Below are 15,652 nucleotides of genomic sequence, written 5' to 3'. Positions count from 1 at the left end.
TATCAGCTAACCTCAGGTATTAAACCTCAGGAAGTGTGAAATTAATTGTACATACTGTAGGCTACTTGACACTAAACATTTTGAACAAAATAGTACATGATGTCATGAGTCGCTCGCAGAAGCCTTTAAGATACGTATTTGCATGTCAGTACATTCTGGAGGTGTGAAATAACTGGAACATGTAAAGTAATGATTGCAGATATTTTTTTAATCACTGGTCTGCAGAAGTACTGAAAATAAAGAGTTTATTTTACTTTTTCATTTGGCAAACTTCGAACAATAAACAGCTTTCATGTGAATTGAACTTAAAGAAATAAAAGGAAAAAAACGAGCTCATTCTCAACCATCCGTCACAGCAGCATGCACACGCATCACTTTTACCATGGATGTCTCAGTGAAGACCGACGTAACCTTCAAATGCTACCTAAACAGCCGTGAAAGCTTTTCAACAAAGCAGAGATTTCACTTCAACATTCACGACGAACATCCTCACCACGTCCATCCATAAGGCACATTATGGGAATGCACAATCGGACACCAGTATCAGCGAACCCTTAATCTGAAGTCACTGACATCGATGACGAGCAAAACATTGCAGTGATGCAACACTTTTACATAACTACACGAGACTTTTGTGAAATTAAAATTCACATTCAATGTCTATTCAACAATGACACTACCAAAGGAATTCTAAAAGGAAGTTCCAGCTTTGGTAAATAGTAATAAGTACTTAGTTGGTAACCGTGTTGTCGGTTCACTTTTAAAAATCATCCTGAAAACAGGTTTAGGCACAGAGAAAATATCACAAGGCACTTCAGGTCCGCTTGAAAGCAACAACAGCGTCGCCGGGTTTTACAATGCAGCTTCAATGCTTCACGTACGACTGAATGAAAAACCCAAAAAAGCAACATCTTTCCTTGGTAATAAAACCCAAACACCATTATTTGCATTCTCAAATTGATGTTATGTTCCAAAAACAAATTCAAAGGAAACAAAAAAAAAATGTGCAGCTACAGGAACGCAGAATCACACACTGATGTTTGCAGAGCAAAAAAAAAAAAAAAAACTCGTGGAAGATTCCAAAAGGTCACTTTTTAGGAGTGCAAACAAGCACGTCAATAAATCATGGCAGCATTCATTGTTGCAATCAGACACAAACGGTGGGAGAAACTGATCCCACCTTGTCAGGGACCCTGGTTGTTACACGTGGAAACTGAAGATTTCGCTCAGTAACTCATGTTCTGTGTAAGGAACGTTATCGTGTCAGCAGATATGAGCTACTCTTTTCAAGATATCACTGCAGGACTGTTTGATATCAGCAGTTCTGCTCAAGTCCCTTCCTCATTTGTTGCTCATGATGAGGGCAACGTCCGGTACATACAGGACACGTTGGCTTCGCAACATTTTGCAAATAAAAGAAAATCTTCACTTTTTCCAAATACAGTATTTTCATGTGTTTTTCAGTATGTACAAAAAGTAAATATCACATAATGTAATATGAGCATAAACCATCTGCCACATAGTTCTATTAGGTGCACCACAAAACACAGCTGTCTCGTTTTATCAGATTGTCATCCACATTTTGATTAAAAGGTTTGTGCAGTGCGCGTCCCCCTCGAGTTGTGCTTGAAATCGTACCCTAAGCACCCAAAGTTTCTTTAAAGCAGCACAAACCGTGAGCGCAGGTCACCCTAGCAAGCTACATTCATCATGAATATTCTGTACAGAGCTGTCAGTTGAGGAGATGCATTCTCTAATTCCCGTGATCCCACTGATGTCACTCGCCATCGCCGTCATGCCGGAAGACACCCAAAGGTAAACAAATGCCTGCGACCGGAATTGTTACCTACAAACAAGTCTTTGGTAAATGTGCAGTTGGGGGTTGTTGAGAGAGGAAGATGTCAAATCAAGCTGAATTGCAGATGTTCGTGGTCAAACTTGATTCCGTTGTGCCAGGCGGAAGACCTCGCTGGAGGAGAAACACACTCACAGTGACGACCTGGAGAGAGCGCGTGGATGGCTCGTCCCTCTGCAGAACATCGACCAGCATCAGACAGAGAGAGACACACTTTATAGACGTTTAACATAATTATTGCATAAAATGTGGTCTCGAACATCCCCCCATCCTCCGTTCTTCACATGTGCCTTGTGTTCCACTGCTTCTGCTCCATTCAGGACAAGAGAGGGAGGAAAGAGGCTGTCCTTGACCATTTGAAGGCCCTCGTCGACCTTCAGTGAGGCCCATTCTGGCCTGCAGCTCTCCTTGTGGTGCAGCCCGCAGTCTCCCGTGTGAAGAACCCTGGAGCCCTGAGCCGCCAGCACTTTGAGGGTCTTTGGTATGCAGGTTCCTGAGAGGTGCTGCAAAGTCCAGTCCCAGTTGTAATCGTCATAGGTACAGAAGTCGTTGCTGCACCCCATCAGTTTGTAGTACACCTCCTTGGAGATGGCCATACCTATGTTGTGCTTAGTGGACATCCACCCAGTGGTCAACACCTTGTTGGACAGTCTGTTGAAATCAGTCAAAACCTTGTGGTTTCCCAAAGCCAGCAAGTCACAATCCGGGCAGCTGTTCTTCCTGAACTCCATCATTGATTTATAGAAATGGAAAAAGTCAGCTAAGATGTAGTTGTCCTCCTCCAGGAAGATGACAAAGCCGCTGTAGCCCTGCATGGCCTGCACCCGCTCCCACACAAAGTGCAGCTTCCACCACCAGTGATGTTTGGCCTGAGTGACTGAGGCCTCCCTGTAGTGCCCGTAGGAGTCGGGGTGTTCTGCGTTCAGGCATCCTGTTTTGACAGCGTTGTCCTTGGACATGTCTCGGGGGCAGTCTCGCGGATCCTGCCCAGGAAACTCACTGGGATACAGCTGAGTGCTGAAAGGGAAATAAATCTGCAGTACCTTGCAGAAAGTTATCCCTTGCACAATGCTGTTGATTTCCTCTGAAAAATAGTCATGGCTGAAGATGAGGAGGAAGCTGTGGACCTCGGCGGCTTTTTCTAAAGACTTGATGAGCAGTTTGAGGTATTCGGGCCTGTTGTGGACCTGCACAAGCAGCACCAGCTGGGGCTCCCCTGGGAACCGGTCCTCGTTGAGAATGCACTGCTTGTAGTTGGCGTTGTAAACAGACTGGGTCAGCTGCGGCAGCGAACTGAAGTCGAACTTCACCGAGTCACCGGAGTGTGTGCCCTGGCTGCTCGCGACACCGGTGGCGTTATCGGAAACCACCAACACTCGCGTTGACAACAAGAGAGTCAAAACTACAAAGGAAACAGCGAGCAGCGCCAGAAAGTTCCTTTTAAGCAGCCGGAACCTCATTTTGTCAAAAATAAATTAAAAAAACTAACTTTTTTTCTTTTTTTTTTTTAGTGGACAACCGTCACATCACCTCGCGCGTCTTCATTTGAAAATGTTTGCCAAGGGAAAAAAAAACAACAACAAAAAAACCTCCCTCGTGCTGCGAAACAAAGTCGTCCCTTTCAGCGCGAGCCACCGTCGCGTGTCCTGAAACCAAGTGTCAATAGTTCCTTGATGGCTGCCTGTCCCCCAGCACCTCCACCTCCACCAGCAGCACCACCTCACTGCACCGCGTCTCCGCTCACGACTCGTGTCATTTCCCCTCAAACGTTCGCCGCGGCCGCCCGTTCTCTTTTTTTTAGCACCTGTGGGGGGGGAGCAAAGCGAACTGCGTGAGCCACTTTTTTGCGTGTAAACGTAAAGTTTGAGAGCTTAACGTGACTTACCCCCGCTGCGTGGAACGTGACAGCGCGCTCACACCAGGAAGAGGCGATATTACATCTTCTTCAGCACGACTTATTGACTGCTGACGTGTACAATGCAGCCAACGGGGGAAGAGACGGAGCTCCCGCTGAACGAATCATTGTCCTACCTTTAGTTGTGTAACATGAGGAGCTCTCTCACACACAAGAGGTGCACTTCTCTTATTAAAGAACATGTCCCGTTATCACCGGCCGAACAATACCGGAGGGGGCGCCTCCTCGGTCCGTCTAAAAACTGACGTTTGTAGAGTAAAACACGGTTCGTGAGCCGATGTTGGAAACAAATGAGGACGAGCCCCCTCCACACATGCAGGCTATTAAGGTGTTCTTTACATAAGTACAAGAAGAAATACACACTTTTTTTTTTAAAAAAAAGCAGTCTGGTCAAAGTTAATTCAAAAATTGACAACAGTAAAAGTAAGTGTTTGTATCAAAGTAAAAGTACACATCCTACAAGACGCTTGTGTACTCCAGTACCCAGGAGCAGGAGGTCACGAGCGTGACCCTTCCGCCGATCATTGGTGTTTTTTGGGGGTTTTTTGTTTTGATCAAAGCCTGTAATCTGTGCCTGGCCAGTGCAAAGCTGTGAGGAGCTGAAGGAAAGTGAAAGCAGAGTGTTTAAAAAATTAACTTTTACTTGTAGCACGAGAGGCACAAGGACACCTGAATGAGTAGAAGGTGCAGCTGGAGGACAACACCTGCATGTATTTGCCCTCAGACTGCAGAAGCAACAGAGGAAGAGAGAAAAAAGCAGGAGAAGCAGTTTAAGTTAGGAATCCAACCTGGAAAACCCAGACTGAAATCAGCTGAAAGTTGAACTACCAGGGGAGTTTGAAGGAGATGGACGAAGTAATGAGGAAGGTAAGTTTGAGGAGGAAAGAAAGGAGGAATGGAAGGAGAGGGAGAAAAAGTAGACGAAAGCAAGTGCAGGACTCCTCACTTCAAAGTGAGGAGGGAAGGCAGAGGGGGTTTAAGGGAGGTGGGAGGGAGCGGAGAAGGGAGGGTGGAGGGAAACATGGGGCTGTAGGTGGGAGCTTGAAGGAGAGGGTTGAAGGGGAGAAAGAGGGAGGATAGAAAGGAGGTGAAGAACTGGACATTTTCCTCCCGGTTCGCTGCACATCAGAGCGTGTGTGGCTCTGAGTGAACGCTCTTCTTGGATTAATACTGATTTACTGTAAGACCTGATTCTACTGCATCGAACCACGAGCTCTGACGGATCTAAATTATCTTCCGTCCTCATCTCTAAGTCTTGGCACAGACTCTCGGAGGATTTTTCATGTGTAAACTGATGTTTCAGAGGATGCGCTGTCCTCCTCCAAGGCGCCAAAACTCAGGGACAAAAATGTGCATGAACCCTGAATGGGCCAGTCAAGGTATTGAAAGGATGTTGTGTAAATACTCTTCACTTTTAAAATTGTGTCTTTTTTTTCAACGGTGCAGTGGTCAGCACTGTCACCTCACAGCAAGAAGGTTCCAGGTTGGAGTCCAGGCCCGGGGTCTTTCTGTGTGGAGTCTGCATGTTCTCCCTGTGCCTGCGTGGGTTCTCTTCGGTACTCCGGCTTGATTTGTATTTGTTTAGATGTTTACTTCCTGCCAAATGTATCTGACCCCACCCACTGGAGTCAAGCCCCGCCCAGCTTGCTACCAGGAGTTATCAATCATTGTTGGCTCCTCCTGTAGCCTGGAGAGAGAGTTTCTTTGCAACTTCCTCACTCCTCTGCCACACTCTTTCTGACACTAGGAAAGTGGATAAAGAAATAAAGAAGCTTGTATTTCAATAGTCAGTCGCTATTTAAGAGTTCTCAGTGGAGTGAAGCCAGTAAAAGTGTACATATTTTGGTAAATAGCCATTTATTTAGTATCCTATTGCAAAAAAGATACCCACTGTTAGCCCTTAGTTAGCTTAGCGCTATGAATACTACTGGACGAACGTTAGCTTGCCGTCACGCCTTCAAATTTTTCACCACGCCAGATTTCTGTGCCAGACCCCATGAGTTTGTGAGCCACCTAATCTTCTTCCTCATTTAAAAAAAAAAAATCCAAATTACATCCAGATACAAACACAAATATTTTAATTCCATAAATGAGCTGCGGGGCACAAGATGCCTCCTGTTTGTGACTTGGAGGCTTTAAAGTTCAGAGGTCACAGACGGTGCCGACAGGACTGTGACATGAAAGTCAGAGTGATATGTGAAAGAATCTTGAAGAGATGCGCTCTGGCCCGTTTGTGGTTGCAGTCCATCAGGGGCTGAGGGGGGCTGTCCCACCATGGAGCGTGCGAGGTCATCAGAAAGTGGCTGCTGCCCCTCAGGAGGGAACATGGCCCTCCTGTTCTGGTTGGACTGGTTTACTTGGGATGTGTTTAGTTGTTGTGTCGGTGTCAGAAGTATCACCCAAACACACAACAAAAGGCCGTGAGCTGTAAAGACCTGAAACTACAAGGCTTGACAACCTGATACCCCGGAGAGGAGGAGACTTCCAGACTTGTCCAGGAAACAAAGACAAGTATTTGCTGCCTACTTTTTCAGAGGGAGTATAAGCAGCAGTACATATGGATACATGTTGACATAATGTATGCTAAAGTACTACTTCTGAACTACGAAACTTCATAAATCTTACAAAAAGCCTGACCATGTACCATAATTAAATGAAGTTTAAGCAAAAATTAGGACCTGATTCTAAGGGAATTCCACGGATTGAAGGCCTCTAGAATATATAAGATGGAGTACAAAATCTTGAATATAAATACTGCATACATGAAATACATGATGAGTTTGCTACACTTGGTGCACACGTGACGCAGACGAGACTCTTCTAATGTGCTGGGATCCTCTCAAAATGCTGCTCTCATCCTCCTGCTGTGAGTCAAACAGTCTTTAAATTCTACTTCTCTAAATTCATCTCCTTTAACTTAAGAGAACGTGCCAGTTATTTGGGGGGGGGGGGGGTTTGTCGTCATTCACTTAGGAAATCCACATGTACCTGTTCGGCAAAGAAAAAGGGAACTGATATTCTGCGATTTAAGCTCGGCAAGGGACTTCTTTGAGGTAACGCGCTCATTCAGAGGAGTTGCCAGTCATTAAAAATCCATTTTGATTGTTTTATTTCTTTGTCACTCACCCAGCAGGTTCTCGTACAAGAACAAGACACCAAACTTTTGTTTCTCCCCTGAAGTGACAGAATGCTCGTGTCTGTGGGGGAAGTCACTGGAATTCACTAAAGACAGAAAATTTCCACTTTGCTCAAAGGCAACATCGGTTGCAAAAAAAAAAATAGAAAAGCAACCTTTATACTTTTGTGTCCAAATTACAAGGTATGCTAACACCTCCCACCCACTACCATTCATTATGCTAAGCTAAATAGCATGGGTCTCAGCCCCCCTAATGCAGCAGTAAAGAAGGAGGGGGCATTGGAGCTCTACCCTGGAAGAGGCTGTCGTCCCTGGGCTCACTCCAGGGGTTCCTCCTGCCCCTGCTCTTGTCTGTTATATACGAATTGTTGCAGGAGTAAAAAGGCCATCACATGGAGTTTGCAAACACTAATCTGCTCCAAGACGAAGACGCGGGTCGTGGGTCAGTTGTAGAATCTTTTGCGGAGCCACTTCCAAATATTAAAAGTCCTAAAAACCAAAGAAACAGCTGTCAGCTTGAGGAAAATCTCACACTCAACCTTCAAATTACAGTAAAGTGCTCACATGAGACCCGGACCACGCCTCCTGGGCAGGGATTACCCTCTCAAGGGAGACAGAATACTTTTACAAGACAAAAAGCTGAGAGGTTTTTGATTTCTTTACTTTTCTTTACTTTTCTTTTTTTTTTTTTTGCTGGAAATCTCACAGTGCAGAACCAAACTTGTTTGTCTGACAGGATTCGTGTAGCAAAATCGCCGGTGTGCTGCAGACTGACGGCACCCTGTGGAACAATACTCCAAAAAAAAAAGGCATTTTCTCCTTAAAATCCCCGACTGACTCTCACGCTCCACTCACGGCCCATAAAGACCCCCTCTGTCTGCGCTGGCCAGCCGGACCACTTCCTCCAGATACACAAATAAGAGTGGGTGTGTGCGCCAGTGAGATAAACTGTCACACCGCTTGAAATAATTTACCATTTCAATCATGTGGTTATCTGACGATCCAAAGTCCATCCCTACTTCCAGGAAATGGTGAGGACAAAAACAACAACAACAACTGAATTTACTGATGTTTTTCAGGCGACCAGAGTCTGACTTCTGCGCAGCCTCATAACACACACATTTATCAAATGGAATATTTTATATGTGTGGAAGTTGGAGAACTGGAAACCAGTAGTTTGGATCACGAGGAAAGGGAAACTGCAGCCAAGCAGACTTTATCCTCAGTTACCAAACCCCTTTCTAGCACAACCACAGCTGGGAAGTGTAGTTCAAGTTTGGCAGACAGTATCATATTGTGAATATTTATTTCAGGTTTTTTTGGGGGGGTATTTTTTAACTTTAACAATTATATGTTGCATCAACCTTCAATTCTTTTTTTAAAATTGAATTTCTTTTCCTGACGGTGTCTCAGGACCTGCAGGCGACCCAAACATTGACCCCCTGAGTGCCGGAAGGATTATTGAAGTTTCGTAATTCCCATTAAATTTCTTGAGACACCAGAAACTGCTGTGAACTGGGGGACATGTTTGGGTTCTGTCTCTTGTCGCGTGTCAGTTCTCGTGCTCCATATTCATCCAGCTCATTCACTCTCAGGGAGGGAGGGAGAAGAGGAGGCGAGTAGAAGGATGAAGTCTTTTTCGGTCCGGACCTCTCAGTCTGTGTTTGTTCACGCGTCTTCGGGTTCACCCTGAATGATCCTCCCCGAAACCGAGCCCTTGTGTTCTGTCCCTCACATTTCCTGTTGTGTGATCAGTTCGGTTGGTGTTGTGGTCGGCGTTCACACAGCAGGCCCAAGCAGCTCCGACCCACATCAGGCTGTTCATCACAGTGTCAGCAGCACAAGTCACATGGACTCTGATCTCGTCACATCAGATTTGTTCCACTTTTACTGCGTCACGCCGCAGTTGGCGATGCTCCGTTTGGGTTTGGTGCTCAGACCTGATTTTCTTGGGTGGTGTGACTGAATCTCAGCTTCACACTGCAGTCAGATTATCAGAGGTTGAGACTGAAAACGTGTGGGAGGACAACGATGACGACACCATGACAGGGGTCAAACTAACTGAACAAATAACTGAAAAACAGCGGAGAGACGTTCGCTTTTGTAAAATTTAACATTCACTGGAATTTGGGAGGATGTGCTGACGATGTATACAGTTCTGGTCTAAAGTGCCCCAAGAGGGTACAACCCCAAATTTCCAGTGAGTGCTCACGTGTCTGGCGTGGCTGCAACTGATGATCGTTCTCCACACGGGCGTCGTTGGTGTCTCTGGCTGAGGTGGGTGGAGCAATAACAGGGTGGTGTGTCCGAGCTTTAAATGCTGAGAGGAAACAGGCAACAGGAGCGCTCCTGGTGTCCCCCTGACCATCGGAGCCTCTGGAAGGGAATTCTCTAAGGAGCCACTTGTGCCTCCTTCAGGGAGAGGGACACTCGGACACCAGGAGAGGGGTTACAGGTTGCTGCAGGCGTGCACCAGCAACAGCGTGCCGAGTCTTCTCTGGCCCTCTAAACTCACAAGTTGAATTATGAATCAGGACAAGGGGACCATCTATGGGTCGTTCAGAACCTTTAATTAGTTATGCTTTTGTGATTTTGTTGGGGGGGGGGGGGGGTTTTGTCCGTGGATTTTTCTTTTCCGCTTTCCAACGTCACTCACTAGGTTGAGGTAATCAGCAGTCAGGGATCTGAGCTTTGAGTCCAACAAGTCACTCAGCAAACAGGGTTTGTCTGGATCTTTGTCCACACAGCGCTCAAACCAGCACAGCGACTGATTGGTCAGCTGTCATTCACACAACAAAAAAAGTTCAATGTCCAGCTTCAGATACAGTACAGGTGAACGGAGGCTTTGTTCATGGTCAACGCCAGTGGAAGCTGTCAGGAAATGACCAGGAAGCCTGTTTGAAGTGATGGTTTTTCCTTTGCGGGTCTAATTCAAATTTTGCATTGTCCATTTAACATCTTCCAGGAAATTTAAAAACAGGAGGGAGAAGTGAGAAATATCTGGTGACGTGAGGATGTAGGATTTTATTATGATAGACAAAGACAACCAAGAAAAAAAGAGGACTAGTGGTCGTATTTACCCCCAATATGACTGTCTTCTGATTTCAACACATTTCTAACATGTTGTTATGATTTGTGTCATAATCAGTTTTATTAATCCTGCCCATGCAGAGACATTAGAGTGTATAAATATGTTCTACCATATTCATGTACAATGACTTCACATGGAATAAATATCTATAAAGGTGAATCTTTAAAGAGCTGCACTCTTACTAAAGGACTATTGACTTCATTCACTCTGATTTTGACTCCTGGGAACTTCGTGGTCTGGATTTCTCCTGTGACTGAAATAAGAAGCCTTCGTGATGATGAAGCATGCATCCGTCTTTTCGGATCTTCACCTCAGCTTTACTGGTTTCACTCACTGTGTAATCCTTTTTAAATCAGTCACACTGCTGTGACAACTGTTGTGAAGGGCATACGAGCCAGAATACTTGAGCTCTTCAGCAACTCATCCAGAAAACTGATGTTGCGCAACATGTGAAGAGCCAGGACGGCTCCACGAGTGCCACAGGTAGTGGTTCTTCACTTTTGTTTGCTGTACTTCTGCAGTTTCTGATGTAGCCACTGGGTGGTGGCAGTGAGCTACAGGTAATACAACCTCACAGTGGAGGAGGCTACAGACCTGAAGGGGCTCAAGCTGCCACCCTGAGCACCAGTACTAGTAGGAGTACTAGTAGTATTTATATCAGTATTATCAGTACTGACTGTCAGCATTCTGTTTGCTACCATTTAATTTGCTCATATTATGCTGGAATTGATTGATAGACGTCCCCGTCCGTCCATTATTCTCTTCCCTTTCTCTCTCTTTATCTCTGTCCCTCTCTTTCCTTCCGTATATCTGTCTTTCTCTATTTTCTGTCTTTTTCTCTGCTCTGCTCTCCTCATCCCCCTCTCCTCCCACTGGTCAAAGCAGACGTCCGTCCCCGTTGAGCCTGGATCTGCTGGATGTTAAAAGGGGGGTTTTCGTCACCGCTGTTGAAGGATGTGTGGGATCTGTTCATGGACAATTGTTGGATGTAGTTTCATGTATGCAGCTCACCAAATCTTAAAACTCGACCGAGTGCAAGCAGCCTCAAAAGATAATTGAGGAAATACATTCTTAATAATTAGTAAAAAAAAAAAATTTAAATAAAAGGATTTTCAGGAACATTTTTCCTGGGTTTTTGACTCCAGAATGCAAAAAAGGGCCAGTCTTTTCAACCTCCCAAGTATTCCTCTCTAGTCTACTTCTCTGCTTCTCCTTATTGATGCTCTCTACGACCTGCTCTAGCCTCTTCTCAAGTGTCGACGCTCTTTTTTTGAGGCTGTCTGCACAATTTTTACTGGTCCCTTCTTCGTTGGCCCTCTCATTCTTTGTTATCGCATCCAGACACAAGTCACATTTTTCTTTAAACTCATTGATCAGTTCCCTTGTTTGGGCATCCATGTTCTCAGTGCTATCACAAGTGTTCAGATTTGTCCTGATACAGGGACTCCTGCCTTGAGCTCCATGTGCATAGATACCTAAAAACCCGAGTTTCACGACTGACTTCATTGGTCGGAAGTTGTTCAGTCATGAAGTTTCCTCATTGCTTTCATGATCACTGTCAATGATTTCTGCAGTGATGTCTGGTTCCTGGCTCTCTTTGACTGCCTGACCGTTAGCCAAAACAAGCTCATGTTAGCATGCTGTGCGTGAGCTAACGGGCTGCTATTATCTCTGCAGCTTTTCTGCGCAGTTAGTAAAAAAAAAAAAAAAAGAATTTTCAGGAACACTTTCCTTGGTTTTTGACTCGAGAATGCAAAAAGAGCCAGCCACATATATTTAGCTTGAAGCTGATGGTTGGAAATCTCCATGTACAAACTCTCCAGGGCATCGTCCAGTAAACCTTTGTCTTCCTTAATCAGCCGTATGCTCAGAAATCCATTTTTACTTTGATTTGAGACAAAAACAAACTGGCCCGTACAGCTGAAGTACTGTAGTTCAGGCTGGTACACAGTTGCTCACAGTAACCTGATGTGTTCTAGTGAGTTTATTTTTGGCTTGACACCAAGGGCAGCATGTCCTGTCACTGACTGACTGAGAGGCCAAGTATAAATGTGCCTGCGCAGCATCTAATGTGGAGTCCTCTCTGACTGTACGTCAGTGCATCAGTAGGTCAAACATGCTACTACGACGCCTATCACAAACCCACCCACTAAAGCTCCTGAGTTGTTGTGGAATGATTCCCACAGTGTTTTTGGGGGCCAACCGATCTGTCCGACCCTCTCTTTAAGTCCAAGAATCTGACAGGTCAAGTTAGTCTTTTCAACCTCCCAAGTATTCCTCTCTAGTCTACTTCTCTGCTTCTCCTTATTGATGCTCTCTACGACCTGCTCTAGCCTCTTCTCAAGTGTCGACGCTCTTTTTTTGAGGCTGTCTGCACAATTTTTACTGGTCCCTTCTTCGTTGGCCCTCTCATTCTTTGTTATCGCATCCAGACACAAGTCACATTTTTTTTTAAACTCATTGATCAGTTCCCTTGTTTGGGCATCCATGTTCTCAGTGCTATCACAAGTGTTCAGATTTGTCCTGATACAGGGACTCCTGCCTTGAGCTCCATGTGCATAGATACCTATAAACCCGAGTGTCACGACTGACTTCATTGGTCGGAAGTTGTTCAGTCATGAAGTTTCCTCATTGCTTTCATGATCACTGTCAATGATTTCTGCAGTGATGTCTGGTTCCTGGCTCTCTTTGACTGCCTGACCGTTAGCCAAAACAAGCTCATGTTAGCATGCTGTGCGGGAGCTAACGGGCTGCTATTATCTCTGCAGCTTTTCTGCGCAGTTACATGCCAGTCCATCAGTTTCTGAGCGACGTCTTTAACTCTGGGCTGGTCAGGAAGAATTCTCCAGCTTCATCCAGGACTGGAGGACTGAATTTAAAGTGAAATGACTTTTATTATTATTATTATTATTACTGCAGTTAACTCATTCACAGCGTTGGACTGGCTTAGTGTTAACTTTGGCAGATTTTAATTCATGATCTTGTGAATGCTTTGTGTTTTCCTCTCCTTTGTAGCAGATGTAGAATCGTCTTGAAAGTTAATAAATTCATTCATTCAACAATGTACAATAAATAAAGTTGGTGATCAATCCCTGTATTGGTCTTTGGTGCTGGGGGGGGGGGCTGACCCAGTTGAGCAAAGAAGGGCCTGTCGTCGCCACAGGGCTGAAAGTCCCTGGTTTAACACACAGCGGTGTTCTCCAGTTGGACAGTCTCCCCAGCAGCTTTACCAGAGACACTCTACATCTTCCCTTAAAACAACAACAGAGGACAGTGTTACAGAATTTAATTTCCAAGAGCGGCACATTTGTATTACTTTATTTATTGCAATATATTTTCTAAGATGCCAATGAAAACAAGCACATAATCAAAAAGATTATACATAGCAGGACATATCAGTAGAATTGTACCTTATTAAAAGGTTGTCAATGTTGCATGGAACTCCTTTCGTCTGCATGCTGTGTTTGAAAAGTACAAAATGTTTTAATCTTCTAAATCGAAAATATGGAACCAATCAGGAGATGACATCAGCTCTCTGCTGCACTGAAGCATTCGTCATGCTGCTGATATTCACGCTGTCCACATTCCTTTTAATTATGACTAATTATATTTTTTTAAAAATTGATCCGATAATTTAATTTGACCCGCAGCCCATCCTCTATGCACAAGATTTGAACGAGTTTGATAGGTTAAAAAGACTTTTGTTCCTCTCTGAATTCCTTGCATATCTAACACGAGCTTCCCTACGCGGGAGTAATAACAACCGTGAACGTTGATGAACAAAGCAGCTGTAAAGGTTCTATGCAAACATACAACTGTATCTTATTGTAAACCAGGGGCTGCTGTAAACTCATCAGCTGTACCCAAACATGCAGTCCAGTACAAACAGCATTCCTCTGCAGGGAGGTCCTGTCATCTGAATGTTGAAATATCACCAGGAAAATTTCCTCTTGCAGACTGCCACAGCATGCCGAGTAATTATGGATCAAACATTTGGCCACAAGTCATGCAAAAAAAAAAAAAAAAAAAGGTATCGTATGTCTATGTCTATGACTGGGAATTGTTAGACATGTCCTCCCTCTGTTGCTATGGGTGTTGGAAATAAATATACCCATGAGAAGCAGAAAACAATCACTCTGATGCACATGCCTCCAACAAAATCTCCATAGAAACATTCATCCATCCTTATTCTAGATCGCATTCATTAAAGGTCGCGGGGGTGGGGGGGTGGAGCCTTTCCCAGCTGACATTGGGTGAGAGGTGGGGTTCACCCTGGACGGGTCGCCGGTCTGTCCATCAATTAGGGGTTCAGTATCTTAGTCAAGGACACTTGGGCACGGTCACTGGGGAAGTGAGGAGTGAACCAGCGACCCTTCGGTTGCTCCATTGTCACTCTGACTCTGAGCCTCACCGCCCCTTCCATAGAAACAAAACCCATCCAAGAAAAAACAGGAAATGTGTGTGAAAGTCCTCCTGCATGATGGATGATGTTCTATTTCTGTTCTCTGGCTGAACATCAGACCAGTCTCACCAACTGCATGTTGACACATCTTTTTTACACTCCTCAGACACGACATGTAGATCCAACATTCCAGAACTGGAAACCAGAATTTCGATATAATATTATAAAATTCCAATTCAACAATCTATAGTGGACTGGGATAAATATCTACATGTAATACCTGTGCTTATTTGTGCTGCAGGCTGTGTTTTGTGTTGGGATTTGTGTGGATGTTGCTGCTGTTCCTTCGCTTTGGCACCAGGGGGCACAAGCAGATGTCAAAGGTCAGAGCCGTATGTAGAGAGGTTCAGCTAATTTCCCAACCTGGCTTCTATTCTCCAATCAACTGCTGCCACTACAAAGCCCAGTCTGCACGTTGTTCCGTGCCAGAGCTTCACCTGTCAACATGTATGTCTCTGGATAGCCAAGCTCAGCTGAGCCAACCCCAATTCCTTTCTTAAAAAGACTTTCAATAAATACGCCCACAGGCTTCACCTGAACTTAGGTCTCCTCGTCGCTGTGCACTTGGGTCACACTCACCAACCATAACATCTTCACCATTAATAAGCCAATAAATGTCAACATCTATCATTATGTACAAGGCCCTCGCTTAATTAACCCAGCATCTACTCAGTTTAAATTTCTAAAATGAGCCTGTGAAATGCATTGCAGCCCAACTGCTCAATTAATAACCAAGCTGTTTAACTTCTCCTTAGTCTACCGTGTTCATGGAGCACCGAAAAAAGGTTGAAATCACTTTAAAAAATGAGAAAGACTCAGATACAGGGTTAGATATGGTGTGACTGGTAGTGTTATCAACCTTCAGCTCCCATGACCTCCTCCCTTTCAGTTCAGTTCAGTTTATTTTACAAGTCTATTAAAATACAAATGCAATTGACATCAAAAAATTTTTAAAGTACATTTTGTAAAAATGGGTCTCCCCAGAAGCTATTTAAAGCTCATGATGGGGGGCCAAAACACAGAACATCAAGCACAACAATAAGCAGTCGTAGCCCAGAGCCCAGATACAGAGACGGTTAGATATTCTACATCAGATACTACACTAGATACAATCAGATTTACTACATCAGATACTACACCAGATACAATCAGATTTACTACATCAGATACTACACCAGATACAATCAGATATA

At 44.5% G+C, this 15,652-nt stretch overlaps 1 protein-coding gene across 1 annotated transcript; it reads right to left on the bottom strand.

The window, feature by feature from the left end:
• Window positions 1–165: 165 nt before the first annotated feature.
• On the bottom strand, window positions 166–4,033 carry LOC147242244 (alpha-1,6-mannosyl-glycoprotein 2-beta-N-acetylglucosaminyltransferase). The gene is made up of 2 exons (XM_086189131.1): window positions 3,741–4,033; window positions 166–3,659 (listed from the first exon to the last, which is right to left on the bottom strand). The coding sequence occupies exon 2, from the start codon at window positions 3,313–3,315 to the stop codon at window positions 2,071–2,073; it is 1,245 nt and encodes a 414-aa protein (XP_086045257.1). The 5' UTR covers window positions 3,316–3,659; window positions 3,741–4,033; the 3' UTR covers window positions 166–2,070.
• Between the last annotated feature and the right edge of the window lie 11,619 nt (window positions 4,034–15,652).

The sequence above is a fragment of the Aulostomus chinensis genome, chromosome 20 (genome assembly GCF_037954235.1).
Source record: "Aulostomus chinensis isolate RoL2024-O1b breed Wild chromosome 20, RoL_Achi_v1.0, whole genome shotgun sequence".
NCBI lineage: Eukaryota > Metazoa > Chordata > Actinopteri > Syngnathiformes > Aulostomidae > Aulostomus > Aulostomus chinensis.
Note: the sequence above shows the minus strand (reverse complement) of the source record. Positions and strands in the feature narration are given on the sequence as shown.